The 22,032-nt window shown below is 39.7% G+C and overlaps 2 protein-coding genes across 7 annotated transcripts in view; both read left to right on the top strand.

The window, feature by feature from the left end:
* cfap74 (cilia and flagella associated protein 74) overlaps positions 1-12,021 on the top strand; it is a 49,699-nt gene extending 37,678 nt beyond the window's left edge. For 4 of the 6 annotated variants that reach the window (XM_034876527.1, XM_034876529.1, XM_034876531.1 and 1 more), the window contains exons 25-39: positions 1,026-1,159; positions 1,283-1,523; positions 2,666-2,800; positions 3,069-3,202; positions 3,311-3,445; positions 4,851-4,960; positions 5,088-5,143; positions 7,730-7,849; positions 8,100-8,255; positions 8,476-8,614; positions 9,348-9,502; positions 9,609-9,741; positions 10,576-10,712; positions 11,189-11,323; positions 11,547-12,021. In XM_034876527.1, the coding sequence (XP_034732418.1) occupies positions 1,026-1,159; positions 1,283-1,523; positions 2,666-2,800; positions 3,069-3,202; positions 3,311-3,445; positions 4,851-4,960; positions 5,088-5,143; positions 7,730-7,849; positions 8,100-8,255; positions 8,476-8,614; positions 9,348-9,502; positions 9,609-9,741; positions 10,576-10,712; positions 11,189-11,323; positions 11,547-11,651 (2,025 nt within the window). In that variant the 3' untranslated portion in view covers positions 11,652-12,021. Of the gene's footprint in view, positions 1-1,025; positions 1,160-1,282; positions 1,524-2,665; positions 2,801-3,068; positions 3,203-3,310; positions 3,446-4,850; positions 4,965-5,087; positions 5,144-7,729; positions 7,850-8,099; positions 8,256-8,475; positions 8,615-9,347; positions 9,503-9,608; positions 9,742-10,575; positions 10,713-11,188; positions 11,324-11,546 lie in introns of those variants that run through there. The other 2 variants (XM_034876530.1, XR_004657260.1) reach the window with 2 other exon arrangements.
* Positions 12,022-16,257: 4,236 nt separating this feature from the next.
* The window catches only part of gnb1a (guanine nucleotide binding protein (G protein), beta polypeptide 1a), a 37,496-nt gene continuing 31,721 nt past the window's right edge, over positions 16,258-22,032 (top strand). The window contains exon 1 of the mRNA XM_034876592.1: positions 16,258-16,636. The gene's annotated coding sequence lies outside the window, so the exon portion shown is untranslated. The remainder of the gene's footprint in view (positions 16,637-22,032) is intronic.

Here is a 22,032-nt window from a genome sequence, read left to right on the forward strand (position 1 = left end):
TCACAGGTTTTGCTTTTTTTGTTTAGATTTGCCCTTTTCGTTCAACACAGGATTTGAAATCTCTAAAATTTTAGTCCTCCGTTGTCTGGGTAGCTCACCTGGTAGAGCAGGCGCCCATTTATCGAGATAAACTCCTAGACGCAGCGGCCGCAGGTCCGACTCCGCCCTTTGCTGCATGTCATTCCCCGTCTCTCTCTTCTTTCATGACTTCAGCTGTCCCACATAATTAAAGGCCTAAAATGCCCCAAAAAATAATCTTAAAAAAAAAATGTTGGTCCTCATTTATTTGGAAACCCTTGTGGTTACTGTTGCAACAACAAATGCGATTTAGCACTACTGTAAACAGTCATTCAGAATAGCTACTTTAGCAGAAATTCAACGTATACAATACAACTTGGATGTTTTTGAAAATGTAAAACAGCATTAGCAGTAACTTAATGCAGCTCTGACACACGTAAAGAGAGTGAAACCAAGGCTGTTATCAATGAGATGAAATTACACTGGATGTTTGCTGTGAATCCTCTATGCTTGGGTATGTAGTCCCGTGCCAGAATGGGAACTCCACCACTAACAATTAAAAACAACAATCCTTTTGTAGCCTGCCCATTTTTGGGTTTGTTAATAGCGCTGTCAATAGCACTCATGTTAGTGTTATGCTATGCAAATAGCAGCCTGTATTTATCTCTCATTTTCTTCCAGCTCTGGCAGTTCTTCATGCTGGATGTCAGAGTATAAAGATGCAGTAGATAAGCAATAGATACACACAAAAATACACACAAACGTGACACATTACCACTTGCCATGTTAGCAGGACTTTAAAAGACAAAATCACAGAGCCAGAGCCCTTTTTCCTTGCCCCAACGCGTATGTGTATGTACAAACGTGAACACAATGAATGGCTATTGCAAAAACAATATCTTAAGGTTTAATGTTTTGATATCTTAAACATCAAAACATCTTAAGGATTTGAACTGTCAATTTGAAATTCAAGCCATTTGTGTTGTTTGTGTTCCCTCACACTGCAGTTTATTGAGGTCCAGCCTAATGATGGCTTTGGAACTCTGCTCCCACAAGAGACCCTGGAGATTGATCTGGTTTTCAGTGCCAACAAGGCCAAAGAATACAATTTCCAGCTCACCTGCAGATCAGGAATTAACAGGTTGACTATAAATCAAGTTTGTCCAGTCTCATTATGTCCGGTGTGATGGATATGATTCAGTTTACTGCATCAAATATTTCTTCATATACTGTATAACCAAACAATTTGTTTTTCTTTTGTCAGAGATTTCCTTCTGTCTTGCCGAGCAGTGGGTGTCCACCCTCCATTGGCGCTCTCTCATTCTCTGGTCCAGTTTGGGGCCACGGCAGTAGGAGACCACTCCACTGCCATACTTTACTTAATCAACCATCAAAACAACCACAACCAGTCCAAACAACAAGCACCCAGGCTGTTCTCCTTCACCCTACCCAAGGATTCAGACATCAGCATCACTCCTTCCACGGGCCGCCTGCTGCCTGGGGAGGTGGAGTAGCACACCGCTTATTTTTACATTTATATTAAAGGGGCACTCTACCAAGTTTACACATAAAGGTCAGATCACTAGTCTTTCTAATGTGTCTTGTGATTGCAATCTATAGTTCGCTGGAATGCCCCTTTAGTACGGACTGTGAGAACCTGCTCAATCCATGCATGTTTTTAGCACAATTGGGTTAGCTGTAGAAAATGTTGCTCCTAATATTAATTCAAACCCTTCCTCCCAAACTGCTGTTTGAGTAATCCAGTGGAGCCGTATCCCCTGAGGCTGTGTTTCTCGTTTTACGCATGGCCAGCATCTTAATGTAACCTTTATCACAAAACCATAATTAACATTTTAGGCTGCATATGATACAAATCCATCTCCTAGTGCTTACTTTAAACTTTGTCTAAATAGTTTTGAGTTTGTGAACATAACCTTTAATGTTACTACGTAAAGAAACCCAACCTAGGACTGGTGAATACATTTTTACTTTTAATGACAATTTGGAAACTAAGATGATGATCACAGAACTAACGTATCTCTGTCAGCCTCAGTTCCACTCAGTCCAGTTACACCGAACTACAGTGAGACAAACAGCCATCCTAGCTACTGTTGGTGAACAAGTGCTTTTTATTTTTGTTTTGTCTGTGCTGCAGTATCATCGAGTACAGAACATAATAGAACAAAACTGTGGATGGAGCATCATTTCAAAGTAAAGCTGTCTTGTTCATTGTAGTTTAATGGTGTGAGTTGTGTCGGTTGAATAAGAAGTTGTATTTTTCATCAGTTGACAGTGGAAGACTTTTGTCAAGGCTGTTTTTAGAAACAATTAATCCATTGCATTCTTTTTCATTTCTTTTTTTACAACTGCCTACCAGAGGCCCAGTGGGATAAAATTGGAAAACAGAGGGATTATTATCCCGGGTCCACTTCGAATTGGTTCATGCTTTAGAACCTCAGAACAAGAGACTGCCCAAAATTAATCTAAACCCCCACTTTGTAATATGAAGTGGAAGTTCTGAGGAAGAAAACTGACGGCCATTTTGAAGTTTCCTGAAAATGTATATCATACCATATGTTATAATAACTAGTGTTACTGCTGGATTTGTTTAAACTCCTGACCTGTTTCCATCTCATCTCTCACATAGAGATGTCTTGTCCAAGTGACGTTCAGACCCAGACTGCTGGACCAGGACATCAAGGAGGAGGCGCTGCGTCTCCTCCACCGAGCCAAGTTTCTCTGTGAGAAGGAGTTGGAGAGGAACAGACACGCTGAACAGGAGGTAAGACTATACACACATCTACTCCCGCACCTCCTGTTAGTGTCAGAGTCAGTCTGTGCTGCCACAAGGGAACAGTAGAATGAGAACATCTTCACTTACTGCTTGCTGGTTTTATTATCTTTCATGAAAATGCTGGTGTTTGTACAGAATGTAGACACTACATTTGTCCAACTTAGTTTGAAACCATCAATCGTGTGTGTGTATGTGTGTGTGTGTGTGTGTGTGTGGTGTGTGTGTGTGTGTGTGTGTGTGTGTGAGATTCATTAAGACCAAAAAGGAGGTCCCATTGGAAACCAGTAAAGGAAAGAAGGCATCTGTGGTTCCAAAGACTAGCACAGTGTCAGACGTCCGAAACGCAGACCAACTAACTGAACCATCAAATCCTGCCGACATACAGACAGGGTGTGTGGGAGTGTATATATATATATATATACATATATATTTAATAGTATCTCAACAGAGCTGAGAAACGTTGATAAAAGGGTTTCATTGTGAGTCTTTTCTATTAAGGTCAGAGCAGTATGAGGAGGCCAGAGCCTCTCTGCTGTACTCCTTCACCCAACGCTACAGCGAGTACACCGTTCCCTGCTTTGTGTCGGACGGAGACCCTCCAGAGGAAGACCGACAGGCCCAGCCGCCATGGAGGTAACACTGTGTCAGCTTCTACACAGATCCATGTCCTGTCAGATGTATCCATCCTTTACAATATTTTCATACAAGTGTTTTCCATTTTCAGTCCTGTTACTATGTACAGACTTTGTGGTCCTAAGTCCTTTACCAGACGAGGTGTTCCTCCTTTTAACCAAAGATATGGATTCATGCAAAAAAATAAGGTCTTTGTTTGATATAAGTAACATATCTCAACCAAGTCCAGATCAACCCACCATAGGGCAACTTACAGACCCAGTAAAAACACTACGAATTGCCCCGGGTTTGGAGAGTGTCAATTTGTCTAAGGCCCTTAGCATTTCCGTTGTTGTGATGTTTTAGTAAACCTGGTTCTCCCCGTGGCCTGAGGGTCTGGGTTGCCTGCTCTGCCGTCTCCATCTCAAATGTGAATTCTGGAGCTGCATAGCATTTAGCAGCATGCGCTTTCTTCTTATAGTATGTATAATGTGTGGGATTGTGTGTGACATTATGTTGTTGTTTACCATATAGCGTATTTTCTTGCTTCTTTGAAAAGCCAAGATTTCTGCTGGGGTGAAAACCTTCGGGCTGCCTCTAGAAAAAAACATACCAACACTCTATGTATGGAACGCAGTAGTGAGTGATTACCCAGTAAATAGAGAAGGAACTGCGTAGTTAGCAGTGATAGCCACCATGACTGAAATAAACATGAGAACTTCATGGATGACCACTTGATGAGAACGGTATTTTACAATAATGCTGTAACCTCTCTATGACCTTTTTGGTATCTGCAGCTGACACATCTGCATAATCGAAGGGAGGATTCTAATATAGCTGATATAACCTATGACCTTAACTCATCTTTAAGTTAACAGTGGGGAAGATGGAACAGTGGAAGATGGAAATTACCACTTGAAAGTTCTGGCAAATTAGTTAAGAAATGTCTTCTTTCTTGTCTGCTATTAGATGTGAAGCTATGGTTTACTTTTTAACAGCCGTGGAAAGTGCGTGTGTCTATATCACAGCTTGGTTGGGTAGCCTGGGCTCTGTTGAAAAGAATGTCTCATCTCCTTCTCCTATTTATAACCTTTGGTTTCATTCAGTGGCTCTCAATATTGTAGGAAATAGCCTCTGGGGGAGGATAGAAACACCTTTAGTTTCAATCTAAGCAGTTCAAAAGAAGAAAAACATATCCTGAAGCTATCCAACTTTAGAATGGTCAACATTCTTGTCTAGTTTGGAATTTGAGCTCACCAAAGGTTGTTCCTAACTACTTTTGTTGTAAGGGCAATAGAACAAACTCAATAACACGAGCAGTGCCACAGATTTATGCAATGTTCCATCATTCTCCCGACTCAAAGTGCCGTGTGTGGGAGCTACATATACTCCTTTTTTCTCCATGTCATGTCTAATATCTCCACAGTCCCTTCAATAATCTGTACTTGAAGCTGCAGTGTCTTGCTGTACAGCCCCCTCTAGTGGTCATTTCCAACCATGGACATAATGTCATAGACTTCCATCAGGTGGCAGTGGGTGAGTAATTTGGAAAGTTTATGTTGCTTAAGACTTCTTAATGTACTGTAAATGTTCATTTGTGCATTCAGCACACATACCTTTTTGTATCTGTTTATTGTGTTTTATTTGTGTTGTCTATCTTCAGGAGAAAAAGTGATCAAGAGGTTTACAGTTCAGAACATTTCAAGGGAATCTTTGGATGTATCCTGTCAACCAAATATAAAACACAGTGTTTTACACGTAACTATATTGCTATGTTAAACTGCTAATCCACATAGATTGTCGATAGTTACAAAATTCCACTTGATGGGATCCATTTTCTGTAGAAATATCTCAAGATATCTGTGCAAATGTTCAACATACTTTATAAAAAATTGATAATGTGCGCATTCAATAGTCTTAATCTTAATGTATTAGATTTTCAGATTAGATATATTGAGCTGCAGCTCGACTCTACTTTCAGTAGCTTTTGACAAGCTGTGTTAAATACACTAAGGAACAGAATTAGCATATATAGGTCTTTTTTTATTAAAGGGAAAGAAGACAGACATGAAAGGGGGAGAGAGATGGGGAATGAAACGCACCAAAGGCCCACAGGTCGGTTTCTAACCCCGGCCTCTGCAGGACTCCGCCAACATGGGTCGAACGCTCTTACTGGATGAGGTAGAGGCCGCCCCATGTTAAAGTCTTTAAATGTCTTTCGGTCAGGAGAGGCTTCGTTGCAGATATGAAAAGATTTATTGTACATAGGCAGAATAAGAAATGTACAGAATCTTTGGGGATTAGATTCTGTTGTTAAAAATATGCTCCCTGATGGAGCATAGTCACTGGTGACGGTGAAGAGGGAACCCGGAGACCAGACATAGAACCTGACGGCCGGAAAGGAATTCAGGTTGCCATGGTTGCCGATGCCCGGCGGTGGAAGGGGAGGAGGAAGGTTGCACATTGCCTGAAAAGGCGGCTGATAGTAAGGAAGGAAGACATTTAATGCAGGATGTCATGCTGTGATTGGATTATGAATTTCTTAGCCAGTTCTAATTGCTTTACTGAAAAGTGAACGCTTCTTCACAGCTGAATAGTTGTAGGGAGAGATGGTGGGGATCGACGTTTATTTAAAAGTCTTCCTGAAGAAAGACGTGAATGACGTAAAAGTTTCATTTTTGCAGATAGTATGAGGTGTGCTCTTTATTAAATAAGTTTGTATTAAAGAGTCAGTTTACACAAATTACAAACATGTTTTTCTCACTTACCTCTAGAAGTATTTAGTTCCACAGACAGTTTGGGTTTTATTTTCTTAGGTTTTAAGATATCAGTCTCAGGGGATTTCTGCTACCACCCAATATAATGGAGATTAATGTAATTTAGTTTGTGGGAGTCTCACAGCAACGAAAGAATTGGAAGAGAATTAAAGATTCAACAGCAGTATTTCTTTAGCATTAGGGGGCATCTATGTACCTTTTATCTGAGAGCAGACAGTAGAGACAAGAAAGGTTACGGGGGGAATGACATGCTTCTCTCTTAGAGTTGGGGAAGTTGCATTCATTGCCTTTTTTTCATTCCCTTTGCCCAACACCTTTAACCACTCAGCCACATTTCGTACATGCACTTCTGTTCAAAGCATTTCTAAAGAAAACTGGTGTGTAGTCACGTAGTGAGGGTTGTATGGTAAAAAGGACACTTCCGTTGGAGATGCATGTTGCTTTTGAGAGGTTGAAATGAAAATTGTCAATGCTGTGAGCACCATGGTGTAAATTTCGTTCATATTCATCGTACTGAGATGGCAGAAATTCTAGAGACGGGCTGCCCAGGTGGCCGCGGGCAACATCCCAGGTACATGTCTGGCTTGGCTCGGGGCCTTTGTTTTATATCAGTCCCCCTCTCACTATTGCCACAGTTTCTATGGTCTCTACCCAGTAAAGACACTAAATGCTCAGAAAAAGAAGACAAAGATCTCAAAACTTGGATGAATAAAATCCTCCTTTAATGTCAAAGTAAAAGTAAATTTTTTAAGTTGCTCATATTATGCTCACTTTCACGTTCATAATTTTATTTAGAGGTTATATCAGAAAAGGTTTACATGGTTTAATTTTCAGACAGCACTAGATTTTTGTTGCACTGCACATTGCTGCAGCTCCTCTTCTGACCCTGTGTGTTGAGCTCTCTGTTTTAGCTACAGAGTGAGGCATCTCACTTCTATTCCATTTTAGTTGGGAGTCACACATGCACATTAACTAGGTAAGCACTGCTAGCTAATCAGAAGCAGAGTATGACGGCGTGCCATGCTAGCAGCTAGCATTAGAACGTGTTACAAAATGACGCACGTTTGTCACGGAAGTAAAGGCTGGACTACAACAGAGCTGTTTGGAGCAGTTTGTAAACAGTGTTTTCTGTTGGACATGGTAAGTCCCTTTGGGGTGGACTTTGGGCTTTTTCACTTTTTAAACCTATTATATGCACAAAAAGATATATAACACAATAAAGGAAAGGATAAAAAGCTAACATGAGCACTTTAAAACGTACCATGTTAGATACATACTTTACCATTATTATTATTATTATACCTTTTTATGAATGTACACTATAGGGTAAATCCAGGGAAAAAGTCATAATATTCAATAGATTTGTCCTATTTTATACATATGGCATCTCTTTGTACTCGTTAATTTCATGTCCAGAAATGTCCAGGCCCTAAATTGCCACTATGACTTTTATCATGGCAGATACTATTACTACAAATAATAATTATAATCAACTGTTCAGCGATGGTTTTCTTTGACCGTTTCCCAGCTGAGGTCATCGATGCTGGATATATGTGGTCCTTTTTCCCTTCTGAATGCTCTCAGGTGCTTGAGACCCGGAGGAAAACAAACTCTGGTTCTGGCCTTCAGTCCATCTCTAGAGAAAAAGGTGGGTTAGCAGTGCAGAACTGACCATGGAGCGCTGGCTTAAGAAACATATGAGCATCATGTTACCAGTGTGTCTAATATTTCCCGCTAATGAATGATCCATAAGTCTCAGATGGAAGCTGAATCCAAAATGATATATCAATCCAGTGAGTTTTCCTCACCAGAATAAGCCATTGTGCCTCTCAAATCGCATAAAAGATAATTAGATAACATTATAAATATTGAGTAATACTTGATGTACTGTTCTCTAGTACTGTGAGTCTCTGGAGGTGCGTAGCCAGAAGATGACCCTGGAGATGACTGTGTGTGGAGAGGGTGTGTTCCCTGCTGTCACCTCCTCCCACCCTGGAGGTCTCCTTGACTTTGGCTATGTGTTGGAGAAGGAGAGCACCTCACACGTCCTAAAGGTCAGTCAACAGTGTGCTGAGGGCAAAAGGTAAAGAAGAAGTATGATAACAGCAGTATATATTGTTGGTTTTGAAGATATTTGTCCACATCTGATGATTCAGGTCCATTCTTGAAACAGTGAAAACCAGAACTGGATCGCTGTTCATATGCAGGGATTTCCTTTATGCTTTTGAGGGGTTGCGGACTCTGAACTGACATCATGCAGTTTTTTTCCTGCAGCTGAAGAACAGCTCAGCGGTGGCAGTGGGTTTCAGGGTGCCGCTGGCCAGCCTTTGTCCCTCACAGCCTCAGGATGGAGCTGACAGGGTGGCCTTCCTGCTGGGCAGTTACAGAGACTCTCAGGTCCAGCCTACTGTGGGTAAGATGTAATTAACATTGCAGTGTTTCACCAGGGAACCTGACAACGTTGACTGCTAGAGCTTTAAAACAAAATGGTTCAATCTCCAACACTAAACCTCATAACATACAGGTGGTTAGGACAAACCTGAATAAATGAGAAGAGAAACAACAAATGCAAACGCCTTCAGGACACAGTCTCACTGAGAATCACTCACATCATTATTAACTTCCAAATATTAATTTCCACTATTGGTTGGAATATAGTGCGCTTTTTTAAAATAATTCTTATCAATTTACCTTAGACCATTTATCTTTTGTTCTCAGTTGAGCAACAGCATTGATGAACACTGTTCAACCCAAGCATCCCAGCTATCATGAGTAGATTAAAGAAAGTAGATAGATAGATAGATAGATAGATAGATAGATAGATAGATAGATAGATAGATAGATAGATATAGAATACACAATTTGAAGAATATACTAGAATGCACTATAAATATACTGAACTACTACTACAATACCATTTTTAAACATGGGATAACATACTATATAGATTAGTGGGCAAATTATTAATTATTTTTTCAGTTTTTATGCAATGAGGTAGAGTGGGGCTTCTGCAAAATTGATGTGCAAGGTTACTGAAGACACAGATTGAAGTATGGTTGAGAAACTCTAAAGCTGAGAGTTCTCTGTTAGACATACTGTAGTTGAGTTGTTGTATTGTAGCAGTATGTCTTTTGCCTCCTGTACAGGAACCCAGAACTACAGTGGGCTGAGTGTGTTCAGTGTGGTGCCAGTAGAGGGCAGCATTGCCCCAGGACAGAGCCAGGACATCACTGTCACCTTTCAGCCTGACCACCCGGCTGTCAACTATTCTGACAGACTAACCATAGAGCTCATAAATAAGGTCAGCAGAACTCCACACTGACTAAGACTCACACCTTGAGAGCCTTCTATTCACTCTGGCCCTTATGATATAACAACCTTAACCCTGTGCCATTTCTGTCTTTCAGAGTAAAGTGTGTGTGGTTGATCTGAGGGGGGCAGCTTCTTCACATAACATGTATCTGTTTGGAGGAGACCGGCTGACTGTGCCAGTTGAATCCCTCCTCCCTCCACTGATAACCGGTCAACCTCAATTTACAGGTAACCAAGTCTCCTCCTTTATCTCTTCGTTAGCACAGTATGGTGGACATTATGTAGTTTAATGAAGTACAAAGTCAGTCTGGATGTGATCAATACTACTATCCTTTTTACTTATGGAAAGGATCCATCTAAAATGATTTAAGTAAACATGTTCTCAAAGATACTGAAGGCTCCAACAAGGCAGATAAAATAAAGACACTGACACTATGAATATGACTGACAACTCCCAAACATATTCCATGATTTATGCCAGCAACAGCAGGGTATGTGTTGTAGTAATTTATGCTAATCAAAGGATGCTGACAGAACATGTGCTTTTCACCAGCATTCATATCGTATTTGACCATCATGTGTGAAAATAGGCACACTTCCTAGACAAGTTAACTGTAGATTTCACTACATTAAAGAGGGGTTGTACACTAATATAGTATCAGCAGTTGGATGAATGCCTGAGCTTTGGTATAATTGTGTCAAAATCACAGCACTTACGACGAGGAAAAAAGCTATTCTGAAAGCCTCCCGTTGGCACCCAGACTTTAGAATGGTTTAAGACACTGCAAAGCTCCTGAGTCTCTAATATTTGTGGGAAAGGACTTCCACTGCTCCACTACTTTAAGTGCCATTTCATGCGACAAAAGTTGCTAACATTGCAATCAAATTCATAAATCATGCCACTATTATTTGCAAGATAGTTAGCTTCGTATGAAAATGAACTGTATCAGCAAATTCCATTGACTCTGGTCTGTTGGGCGTTACTGTAAAGTGAGGGAAAGTATGATTTGTAGTAAATAGGCTAAATCTTGGGAAACTGCTCATATGATCATGTCTATCTAGCAGAGTCAGAGGTGATGGAGAAGCCAACCATCCCTGTGCTGGTGACCCTGCGGGCCAGCTACAGCGCAGGGGTCATCACACCTGCAGTGAGGGAGCTGCAGGTGGGCTGCATTAGCTCCACACAGCCCAGTAAAAAGGTACTGTGTGATGTCATCACAAACTGATACCGCCAAATATTTCTTCTTATTATTATTATATTATTATCAAGTGTACTGTGATGCAGCATAAGAGATTTAATAACCTATTTGAGGCAGGGATTGACTTAGAATCATCATAGAATCAATGCAAAATGCAATATCATTATTATACTGTATAATCATTTGTTAATTTTACAGTATTGCTGTCAATATGGCATCGCTGTCCTCCATCTGTGCCCTTTTATAGGCCTCTAAAAAACAGTATTATAAATCAAAAAAAAAAAAAAAGCATGCCTCTTAAAATTCTGCTGTCATGTTTTTTCCAGCAAAATTAAATAAATATATTTGTATTAATTAAATGGACAAAGCATTATTTTGGATTATGAGGTGAAAAGTGTTCAAATGAAATGTCAATAAGCTTTATAAAGTCCAAACCATGTTTCAAGGTAATTGATTCTGTCTCTGTTTTTTACCAGAGTGGTGAGTTTTACTGGGACAACGTGGCATCTCTGCAGCAGCTCGGCTTCATTGTGGAGCCCACCAAAGGCACCGTGGAGACAGGCCACAAACGCACCCTCACTGTCACATGGACACCACACTGTGGATACAAAGTAAGTTTGTATTACTGTTTTTAAATTGGGGAAACAACCTTTACCGAAGACGGTTCTTAAAGAAATGTTTGCACCAATCAGTATCTACTCAAAGATGTGTCTGTGGGTCTTTTGTTGAAAAATCTACATTTTACAGCAACTTTCAGATTTTTCTGCTAACTTAATAGTTGATTGCCAATACGTATTACACATGAAAAACTGTGTGTGTGTGTATGTTTTTCAGCCCCATGAGGTGGTGCAGACATGTTTGCCTCTTACCTTGAAGGGCGATGAGACGAATGTTTACAGAGTCACCCTGATGGCTTTGGTCTCCACCACTTCTGACTGACCTCTACAGTACCTGGATGCTGGCCAGTGTGAAAGCTGCTCACACACACTGGCACACTCCACAAAGACATGTGATACACCAAGCATTTATGTTGCCAACATTAATATATTAAATAGTTATTTATTAATTGAATTGAATTATTAAAAGTGCACTTAATTACAACAAATCTAATTTGATCCATTTTATTCCACAGTGACTGTATCGCTTTCATAAGCCCTTTGTTGTCATGTTTTGCAGCCCATTCTTTAAAGCACCTGACTGTAGAACCTAATTCTACCAACAGAGGGTGTATGTAACATCAACTAAGCAGCTGTGTTATATTAAGGGTGTGTCAGCTGATGTACAGTACATACTGTAGCACTGCTGGTACTATACCATATTTACAGTCTGTGTTCTATACCCACATATTGTTTTAGTATATTGGTATTAATAGCAGTAGTTGGAGCTGGAAGCAGAATTGCTACAGTAACAGTAGTATTATTAATAATAGCAGGATTAATCTAAGTAGTATAGTAGCATGTTCTTTTTCTCCTGTAAGCTATAGATCAGCTATTGGCAGCTTTACTCCAAAGATATTAGGGTCAGTGTGACATTTCATAACCCATAGGTGTTTGGTTTAACTATGCTACTTTGGATATCCACCAAATAAGTGTAGGTGCAACACTGTTACCTTTAGCTTGTCAAATCTCCAGCTCACATATCTTTTCTAAGTTTGAGTTTGGCTTTAGCTTCTTAGTACTACTAACCCTGCCATTAAATTGATGTCAAAGTCGACAGAATTCAATCAAATTCCTATCCTAGCCTATGGAGAATGTTATGAGCATTTTACAATTCTGAATTAGATTACTTCAGTTTCAAAAACCAAAAGAAATAATAATAATAATTAAAATAATAATAATAATAAAAACATATTTGGAATGTTGCCCCAGAATGTTGTTTTTACATGGTGAAACCGGTGCAAGAGCAAAGAGCATTCGGATCATCACAGTGTGCATTGACATTGATGCATTAGCGGCAGCATTGAAGTGTTTTATTAACATTGCTGAATGAAATCCTTCTTTGCTTTCATCTTGTGGACAAATCTTACCTTGCGATATCTGATTGTGAATGAAGATCAAAATATATTCCACCAGATTTTGGGCAATCACTTCAGTCTGTCACTCCGATCCAGAAGACCTGCAGACTGCACCCAGTACTGCACTAGATTGTTGCTCTTACTAGCATCTGCCACTAGGAGCCCCTTATGTCCCCACTGACCCTCCAGTTGTTATGAAATTGCTGAAATCGTGGATTTTGAAGTTTAGCGTATTTGAATCTGGAACGTTAGGAATGTTGAACTTCCACTCCAGGGAAAGTCCCTGATTATAATAGTATATTTTGAGTGGGTCACTTTAATGGGCCTTTTCTAGTCTACTAACACCAATCTGGACCAAATATATCAAAACAGACCTGCACACTGCTTTCTCGTTCCCAATTCTACTTTGATTTGAAATGGACATGACAAAGTCTCAACCATTAAATACAATGACGATTCTGAAAAAAACAATACAAATAAATGGCCACTAACACTAAACATACAACATTATAACCACCTTTTTCTTTGGCACAGCTCTTCGGACAACATTTGCTTTCCATGACCCAGAATTATATGAACTTTATACAAAGGAGGTATGTTTTGAGTATCTCACACTCAGTACAAATAGGACCTACTGAAATGAGGTGTTTCCAGAATTCTTTAGTTTCTTTCTTTATGTCTAAGAAGATTTTTGGGGAAACATTTGACATCTTTCATTTCCTTGGGTTGATTTATATGGACTGGGTAATATATATTGTGTGTGTGTGTGTGTGTGTGTATATATATATATATATATATATCCCATTTGACTTCATGATGCAATGTCAAAATGTGTAAAAAGATCAAAAGGGGAAAAGTAGATACTTTGTCAATGTATGTGAAATGCATAAGTTACTCCTTGGTCTACTTTTAGAACTTCTAAGGATCAAAAATAAAGAGGGGTCTTGCCACCAAAACAATAAGGACCAACCTACACTGTTATGCCATGTATTAAAAAATTTGATTAAAATCATGCAATTGCTCCATATACGATCATATGCAGCGATACGATTATAATGCAAATAATTCAAATTGAATTTGACATTTACAGTATTACTCAGCTCACTTGATATACACCTAACGATGTCCAACTCTTTGTTAAACAGGCTCTGTGCATATGAACAGCAGATGTCAGTAATGCCTCAAAATAGACCAATATGATCTGACCTCTCTCAGAGATACATGCTGTAAGCATTTATCAGAGATTGTAGGAGATTATGCTAAATCAGATTACTGTACCCGAACCTGCCTATAAAAAGCAAGGTCATTATAAGCTTAGCCTCATGTAATGTCACTCGTTTTATGAAATGTATGAGATCATATTAGGCATTATTTGTGTTGCCATTTTCCCTCTTTTTCTAATCTGATTTCTCCTGTGATCTCTTGCTAATACTGTGAGATAGGGCTACTTACGGTCCCTGCTCTGTGTGTGTGTATGTTTGTGTGTGTTTGTCTGTCTGTATGTGAATACAAGCCATGGAGTTAATGTACTGCGAGTGAATTTATAAAATAATTCAGGAGAGTGAAGCTGTGAAATGATGCTCATAAAAGTTACTTTATTAGAGGCAATGCCCTTGTTAAGTAGCCCCTGTACATATGGTGACTATATTAAATCATAATGGTAGGCCTACATTTGTCATCTTATAGTGAGTGTTGCTAGTTACAAAAACAATGAATTAATGTTTCTCACAGAAGGAAATAGAAACCTTGTTAGAACTCTGCTAATTTTTGCTCCATAATGACCGTTATAATTACTGTTTGACATAGATTGACTACTGTATTTAACACAACTAAATCAGAGCTTAAGTGTTCTCTTTCCACTCTCCTCATCACAAGGCTGAATGCAGATAATAAGCTTTCTCCCCAGGGTGGTCTGAAGCTCCGCTAAAGAAACTTCACAACACATGTATGCAGACAGGCAGGGGTGTATCCAGGGACAACTAAATCTCACCAGCATTAACCTGGGCAGATGAGTCCCGGCGGAAACCCACACCCAGAACACAAGCACACACACAGGGGCGGTGTTTTCAACTCATCCTGTGTCTATCTAGCACTGTTTTTTTTAAGTTACAGGCATTTATTGTTCTATAATTGAGGATTGTAAATACAGGAAAGAAAACCAGTTTCTTCCTACAGATTTGAGGTTTACAAAACTGGAAGGGACACACAATTTTAATTGATGCATGCTTTTTTAGATTGCATATATAAATTTTTTAACTGCAAAATGGTAATGTCTAGAGACAACAGGGGAAAAGATCGGGCACAAACAGTACATCCCCAAATGCTGCGCAGCGTTCTCTCAGGAGCGTTCTTCATGCAAACTATAGCTGATGAAGCCTTTGTCTCACCCCATCGGACCAAGCCCATACACACTTTGTTGTCCCAGGGGATAGCAAAGTGTTCCACGTCTCCAAGTAACGACTTAACCCACTGAGCATTAATGCCTCCTCTGAGCACTCTACCTAGACTACTGGTGATAATGATCAAGTCATCTCTGTGTGCTGCAGTGATGGCCCACCCACAGACTCTCAGCACAGGAGGTAAATCCCCACAGATTTTATTTTTTTAGCTTTGAACTAGAGCACAGAGGCATCAGTTTATACACTTCAAAGTATGGCAAAGTTAATTTCACTTGTCAACAAAAACATCCATTGCCAGCTTGTAGGCCTAGCCTATGACCAGATTTCTGGGGACAGTGGCAATGATGGTTAAGGTCTTACAAATGGATCAGTGTAGTGGATTTGACATACCGTAGATTATCAAACTGTTTCAATCAAATTGTTTGTGAATGTTTTACTGATTGTACTTTTTAATTTAAACATTTAGGTTGAATGTAGGCTACATGTAAAGATGTGTTTTGGATGTAGCCATGCACACTGGCAGGAGAGAACATTCACTAGTTAAATGCGTGGAGCAGTCTGTTTTGGTTTGCAAATGAGACAGTGTTGTTGGCTTTAAGCAGCGGTTGTTTTACTGACATGAAAGTCCCTTTTTTTTAAGAGTCCTCAAACATGTTCATGCCACAGACTCACAGAAAGACACTTTTGTACTTTTGTAAAAATCCAATGGTCTGGTATGCCCAATTCATTTGGGATTTTAGAGTAAACACTGTGTATGTGGAGTTACAATTGGTAGAACACTAGTATACTTATTACTAAATATCAAAATGAATCGTTTGTGGTGCATTATAGTAAAAGTACCTCCAAGAACCTGTAGACCTGTGTAGGCCACAGTTTTAGAACCACTGGCATGAACAAGGGCTGCTGTTGTTCTAACCTATTGGCATGAGAGAGATGCTGATTATCGGGTCACATCTGATTTAAACTCCCAAAATGAGCTCATTTGTAGAATAAAAATGCAGTGTTTAGTAGGGAAATTGTATCTAGGTGTGCTGGTGTTACAAAAATGGCAGTATTTCCTGATCTGTTGGTTGCCGACCCTTTGCTGTGCGTTGTGACGCTGCCGTAACGTGGGGTTTCCCAGACCTGAGTGCAGGGTTACCGCGCCCATCTCTGCTGTTTGATGGCCGGAGGAAGAAGCGACTGAGATCCTGGCGTGAAGGAAGAAAAAGAGGGACGAGGACGGTGGGAAAGACAATAAGGGATTTTTGTTTTGAGTTGGAATTTGCGTTGAAACGGAAGAACGCTCAATCGGGACTCTGACAGGTCTTTCTGGGTGAACACAGACTTGTCTCTGCGCCTCTGTGCCGGTGTGTCTCCTCCTCGGCGGGTCAAAAACAGGGTTCGGGGAGTGCCGCTCCTCGGTAGCTAAACTAGCTCAATCTTAGCGCCTGGGCGGAGAGAGGAGAGACAAGATTTTGCAGTTTCCAGTCAATGTGACATAAACAACGGATACCCTCGACTGAACGCGGGTAAGGATACGTGTTGATATTTTAAGTTGCGCTTCAGGAAATGGATTGTTAAGTGTCTGTGCCGTTGGCTGGCCACCCGCAGGAAAGATGAACCAAAGGGGTTAAACTGGGTTGAGTGGCTCCTCCGTTAGAGTTAGCTGCCGTTAGCCTTGTTAGCTAGTATTCGCTGCCAAGAGAGTGGGTGGGGGGTCACTGTTAGAGAAACTTAACGCAATGCATTAACCCAGGTGTCAATACACCAGTACAACATTTAGTTGGTTAGACATATATTGGATATATCCAACAGACTGGTAGTTAATGCCCAGTGACAATGTTAATTAACATTAGCTAGAAGGATAGTTGCTGACAGCTCGGTAACGTTAGGTTAGCCAGCACCCCTCTCCAACGTCCGGGTATCTTTCTCCTTCTCTTAAGAAATAAACTGTCTGGATTAAACTGTATCAGCATTGGTTTAGTAGCGCATTTACCCGAAAAATTCCGGTTGCATTGTAGATGAAGCTAATAGTGAGCCCAATTATGACTTACATATTGGATATGTCTGTCGGCCCACATTTCACATCTTTAACGTTATTCTATGGCCAACGTTAGTGATTACTAGGTAAGCTAACGTTAATCGCTCGCTTATTACTCTGTTTATTGTTGACTAACGTTTATGTAAACTATGTACTTGCGACTTTTACTTGCATAACTCTGTAACTCAGATGTGAACAGAGTTCAGATTTACTTCCTCCCATGTTGAAAATGTGTAGCATCATGCAAATGACAACGAAGGGAGTCTAAAAATGGCTACTTCACCAACAGAATCACCACCACCCCCACTATTCCGTAGCCTGTCCACACAAGTTAGCCAGCAATGACCACAGCCTACGTTTGCAGCCTGGTATGGCTGATCTGGGTGTGCAGCTATATTCTGAACATGGAAGCCAGCACAATTTACTGTATCCTTAGTAAATATTAACGGTGTTGTTATTACGTGCCGCTTTTATGTAAAACTCGTGCATTAAAGCGTTAGCTAATATTTGCCTTGCTTAAATTGTTTTTAACGTTAACTAATGCCGAATTTCGCAGTTGTTTGACAAGCTATGGTTAAACTGACTAGTTCACCTAACAGCTTTTAATGGTTGAATCGCAACCAAACCATCATGATTATGGCTACTGTATGCCACAGCTATATGTTAACATTCCCACGTTTAGTCTGCAGAGTCAGCCGTTCAGTCATCTCCTGATAGTGCTGAAATGGTTAATTCGTTAGGGCGATTCCCTAGAATGCACTATTCAAAGACATGATAGAAATTTGCGTCTATTGTAAGTGGTATTTGAAAAAATAATGACAATAAGCGCCGACGTGGGCATGATAGGGGTAATAGCCATTTTAGTTGCATGAGTGTTAACCTGCGTTGGTTAGGGAACACATAGTTCAACCTTTATCTGAACTTCTTCTTTTAATGATGTGAACGAGATTGTCTAATTGGATTCTGACAATCTGTTTATCTCGATAGCGGGTCTGTTACAGGGCAAGTTGTTAGCAGCTACAGTAACCATGCCCCACTGGGCCGCGCAGTTCCATAGTATTTGAAGCTCTAGCCTGGAAAACGGGCACCCTTTACCCATAAGAAGCATCAAATCCTAGTAAGCACGCCAAAATAAGGCGTTTAAGTAGAAGAGGAGTTCGGAGGTTTTGATTTAGTTTGTAAATATTTCGAAAGATGGTTTTTCAACGACTCAGACGTGTTGTCGCAGGAAGCCGAGCTGAGCACCACCTCCAGCACCGCTTTCACGAAGTTATTGACCAGCAGTGTTAAGATATGGCATCTAAATAATCCATTACTGAAAATAGTCGATTTATAGTCGTTTAAAAGACATTTTCGGTGTTTTTAAAAGAGCTATTTGTATGTACTGGTTCTCAAAGATGAATTCATTTTGCCAGTGTGCCCCCTCCCTCCGCCTCCTCGAATGAATGGGTTCCTGTATTCAGGGCCCAGGCAGCTGCAATGAACAAGATGGCGTTCAAAGCTTTTTTCATCACCGCTTTTTCTCAGACTGAGAGAGACAGATGCCGAGCATCGGATGAGTCCAGGCTTTGCGAACTAGATTTCTTTGATTTCCCCATCGTAAAAATGTACTGAATGCGTTTGCATTAAAACGTGTTTTAAACCGCTGGGATTCCTGTTAAAATGGATCCAATATGTGCACTTCAGATACAGGAAAACATGGTGGGGAAAGAGTTTGTACATCTCGACTGTGAACTTACCAGAGAACATGGCAACTATGTTACATATTTTTATGATTTCATAAGGAAGAAAGAAAAAATAAACAAGTATTTACATATTTTGATATTAAACTTAATGTCTTATTTCCAGCATCTGTAACCATACCTCAGGGTAATGGGACATATTTTTGTCATTCCTGACTAGAACTTTGTTAAATGTAATTGAATATATACAAAAATCTAAATATACTGTATATGTGTACCTAAAATATCTAGAGAAATAGCTTTCGCTCAGCTTTAAGTGCAGTGATTTTCTCATCTTTGTCAAAACAAACGAAACTGGAAACATAAATGTGACATTTATTCAACTTTATTTAACCCTTGTGTTGTCTACAACTCCACACTTTTGTTGATGCTTCTTATCAATGTTTTTAACTTTTTTTGATGGGTTTGTTTCTTTTTTCAACACTTTGATGTTTTTTTCCCCCAATGTTTGTCACTTTTTTGATGTTTTCAAAACTAGGTAACACTACCTTATTAACTTTACAGTTATTTTTGGGATCTATGGTCAATAAACCTCATTTAAAGAAATTATACCTAATGTTTGAATTATAAAAGCAGAAATTAGGAATTATTTTGACAAAATAAACAAATGTATGAAGGATAATCAGACTGGAAAATTTCAACTTTTACTCAATACTATTTCAAAACCACTTCAATTTGTTTTTTCAATTGCTATAAAACATTTTGACCCGAGGACAACATGAGGGTTAAAAAAAACAGTGCTGCCCTATAGATCAGCCACATTTCCTTTTGCCAAAGTTCATATAAGTATGTCTTTTTTTTTCTTTTTTTTTTTTTTTTGGCTTGGTAATTTATCACTTTTGGAAGGGTTGAAATCTTGCAAAAAAAATGAATGCCACTGAAATACCTAAACATTTACATACCCAAAGCTCCCAAAACAGATAGATTTTTTTCTGTCCTGGTAATTACTCACAGGATGGTTCTACCATACCTGAGACAGCCCTGTTAAGTGCTGCCTCTGTGATGTCTCTCCATTACAATATGAAGCATCTATCACTGGACAGAACACATTATCATTTTAATCAGTAATGGTTTTAGTTTGAGAATAACTTTTATGGACATCCTAAAGCATTGAGTTATCTAACTAGGTACATTGTTCCATTTAATATTAGTCTGCTTTTGTGACCTGGATGTGACCCACACTGTACTGATGCCCAGAATGTTTGTGGCATTCTGATCAGTGACCTTGGTGGACAGTTATGGCATAATCTCTGGGCATTTCTGAAATACGTGTATTGTCTAAATGATGATAGTAGTGGTGTTTGACAAGCCTATCCGAAAGCCTTCATGGCAGGCAGAGCTTTTCAATAGGATGAGTGTCACCACAAGATAATGACCATGTGTTTAAAACCGGCGTCATTAGCCTTTTGCGTTGAGGGGGGGTGTCCTTTGTTTTCAATAAAGGATTTTCATCCCGCTGATGTGTATTTTTTCCTCTTTTTAATCTGCGAGTGCATGATGTGAATGGGATTAAAATCTTAGTCTGGATTTCCCTCTTTGGGATTATGTGGTTTTGGTCAGTGATAGTGCTGATTTTTATTCACTTCTCTGATGTGATCCTGCTGTTAACTGCATGTCTACTAGGCATCTTTAAAAGGTAGAAAAGTGCTGACGGGCTTTGTGAACAAGCACCTAAACTTCTAAAGGCACTGAGGAAAAGGTTTCCTGTCATGCTACTGCAGATAAATGTAACGGTATTAAAACCATTCACATACAAAGGAGTGTTAAAGTACATGCATACCCAACTATGTTTTACAATGTAGTATACACTATACACATAGTGAGGCCAGTTTAGTAGTAGCTGCACTAAACTAAACTAGTGGTTAAATCGGTGGTAAACGTTTATTAAGACACTCTTAATGTAATCCAGTTTGCTCAGAATCCCCATGTTTTTGTCAACCTCTCTACTTGGAAATGTATACAGTATGTAATTTATACAATGTGGTAGCATTGGTGTTTCATGTCAAGACTCAAGAGCACACTTGTAGAATCAAAGAGGTAGAGATCACTAAAGCAAAACTTAGAGGAGTTGCTTGTCAGTAAAATGAGAATAGCTCATCCACCTTAAGTTTTTGAGCCTGTGCTGAAATTGTTTCTAACTCCATGTATAAACCCCCATCACTTTAACCAACAGGAACTGAGCAAGACATTTGGAATAAACTTATACACTGCACTGCTACATTCACAGTTGTAACGTTATTGCTAACTTCATGCTTCCCTACAAATGCGCCTCACTCTCTCTGTCATCGCACACTTGATAATGTGTGGGCTGCAGCTTGTGCTGCGTGTGTAACATGCATACTGTGTGGCTGTGACACCTTTGTGTCCATGTGTACACACATGTATGCACGTGTGGGCCAAAGACAACCGGCAGACACCTGTCCTGTGTGTGTGTGACGATGTCCAGACACTCTCCAAATTGTTACTTTGGGACACTTATGTGGTCCGCAGAAACCCTGACTTCCTCTGTGTGATGTGAGTGGTTGGACGTTTATTGGCCAGCAATTTTACTTGACAGTATATCAAATGCAAGCCCCCAGGAACAGTGGCAGACGTCGATGCTTAGCGGCAAACGCTGGAATTGCAACCCTCTAGCCCTGAATTACTTTTCCCATATACTTTCAATGTTGAAAGATATCAATAATAATATCAGTTTTTTCACCTTACCAGCCCAAACATTTAAATTGTCCTTATTTAAATCAATGTTTTAAAAGTGAGGAGAATCACAGGACTGCGCCAGGCTGATCCGTCCTGCACTGCAGGCTAATGTGACAATTCTGTGTTCCTGTGGCTGTAATAATAGATATGACTGTAATTCATAATTTGTATTAGCTTATAATGCAACCAAGGGCTGTATGGTGTAAAGCCTTTAGCGTGGATGTAATGTTATTAACATCCCACTTCCCAAACTGGCATTGGCTATCAGCTATGTGGCTAGCGGTACCTAGTAGCAGGATATAATGATTACATTTCCTTGGGTCTCTTAATACATCCATGTGTTTTTATTTTGATAAGCATTTAAACAATGAGGAACATCAAAACACAATGTGTTTGTTAGTGAATGAATAAATATATATATATATATATATATATATATATATAT

Source organism: Etheostoma cragini, chromosome 7, assembly GCF_013103735.1.
Source record: "Etheostoma cragini isolate CJK2018 chromosome 7, CSU_Ecrag_1.0, whole genome shotgun sequence".
Classification (NCBI taxonomy): Eukaryota; Metazoa; Chordata; class Actinopteri; order Perciformes; family Percidae; genus Etheostoma; species Etheostoma cragini.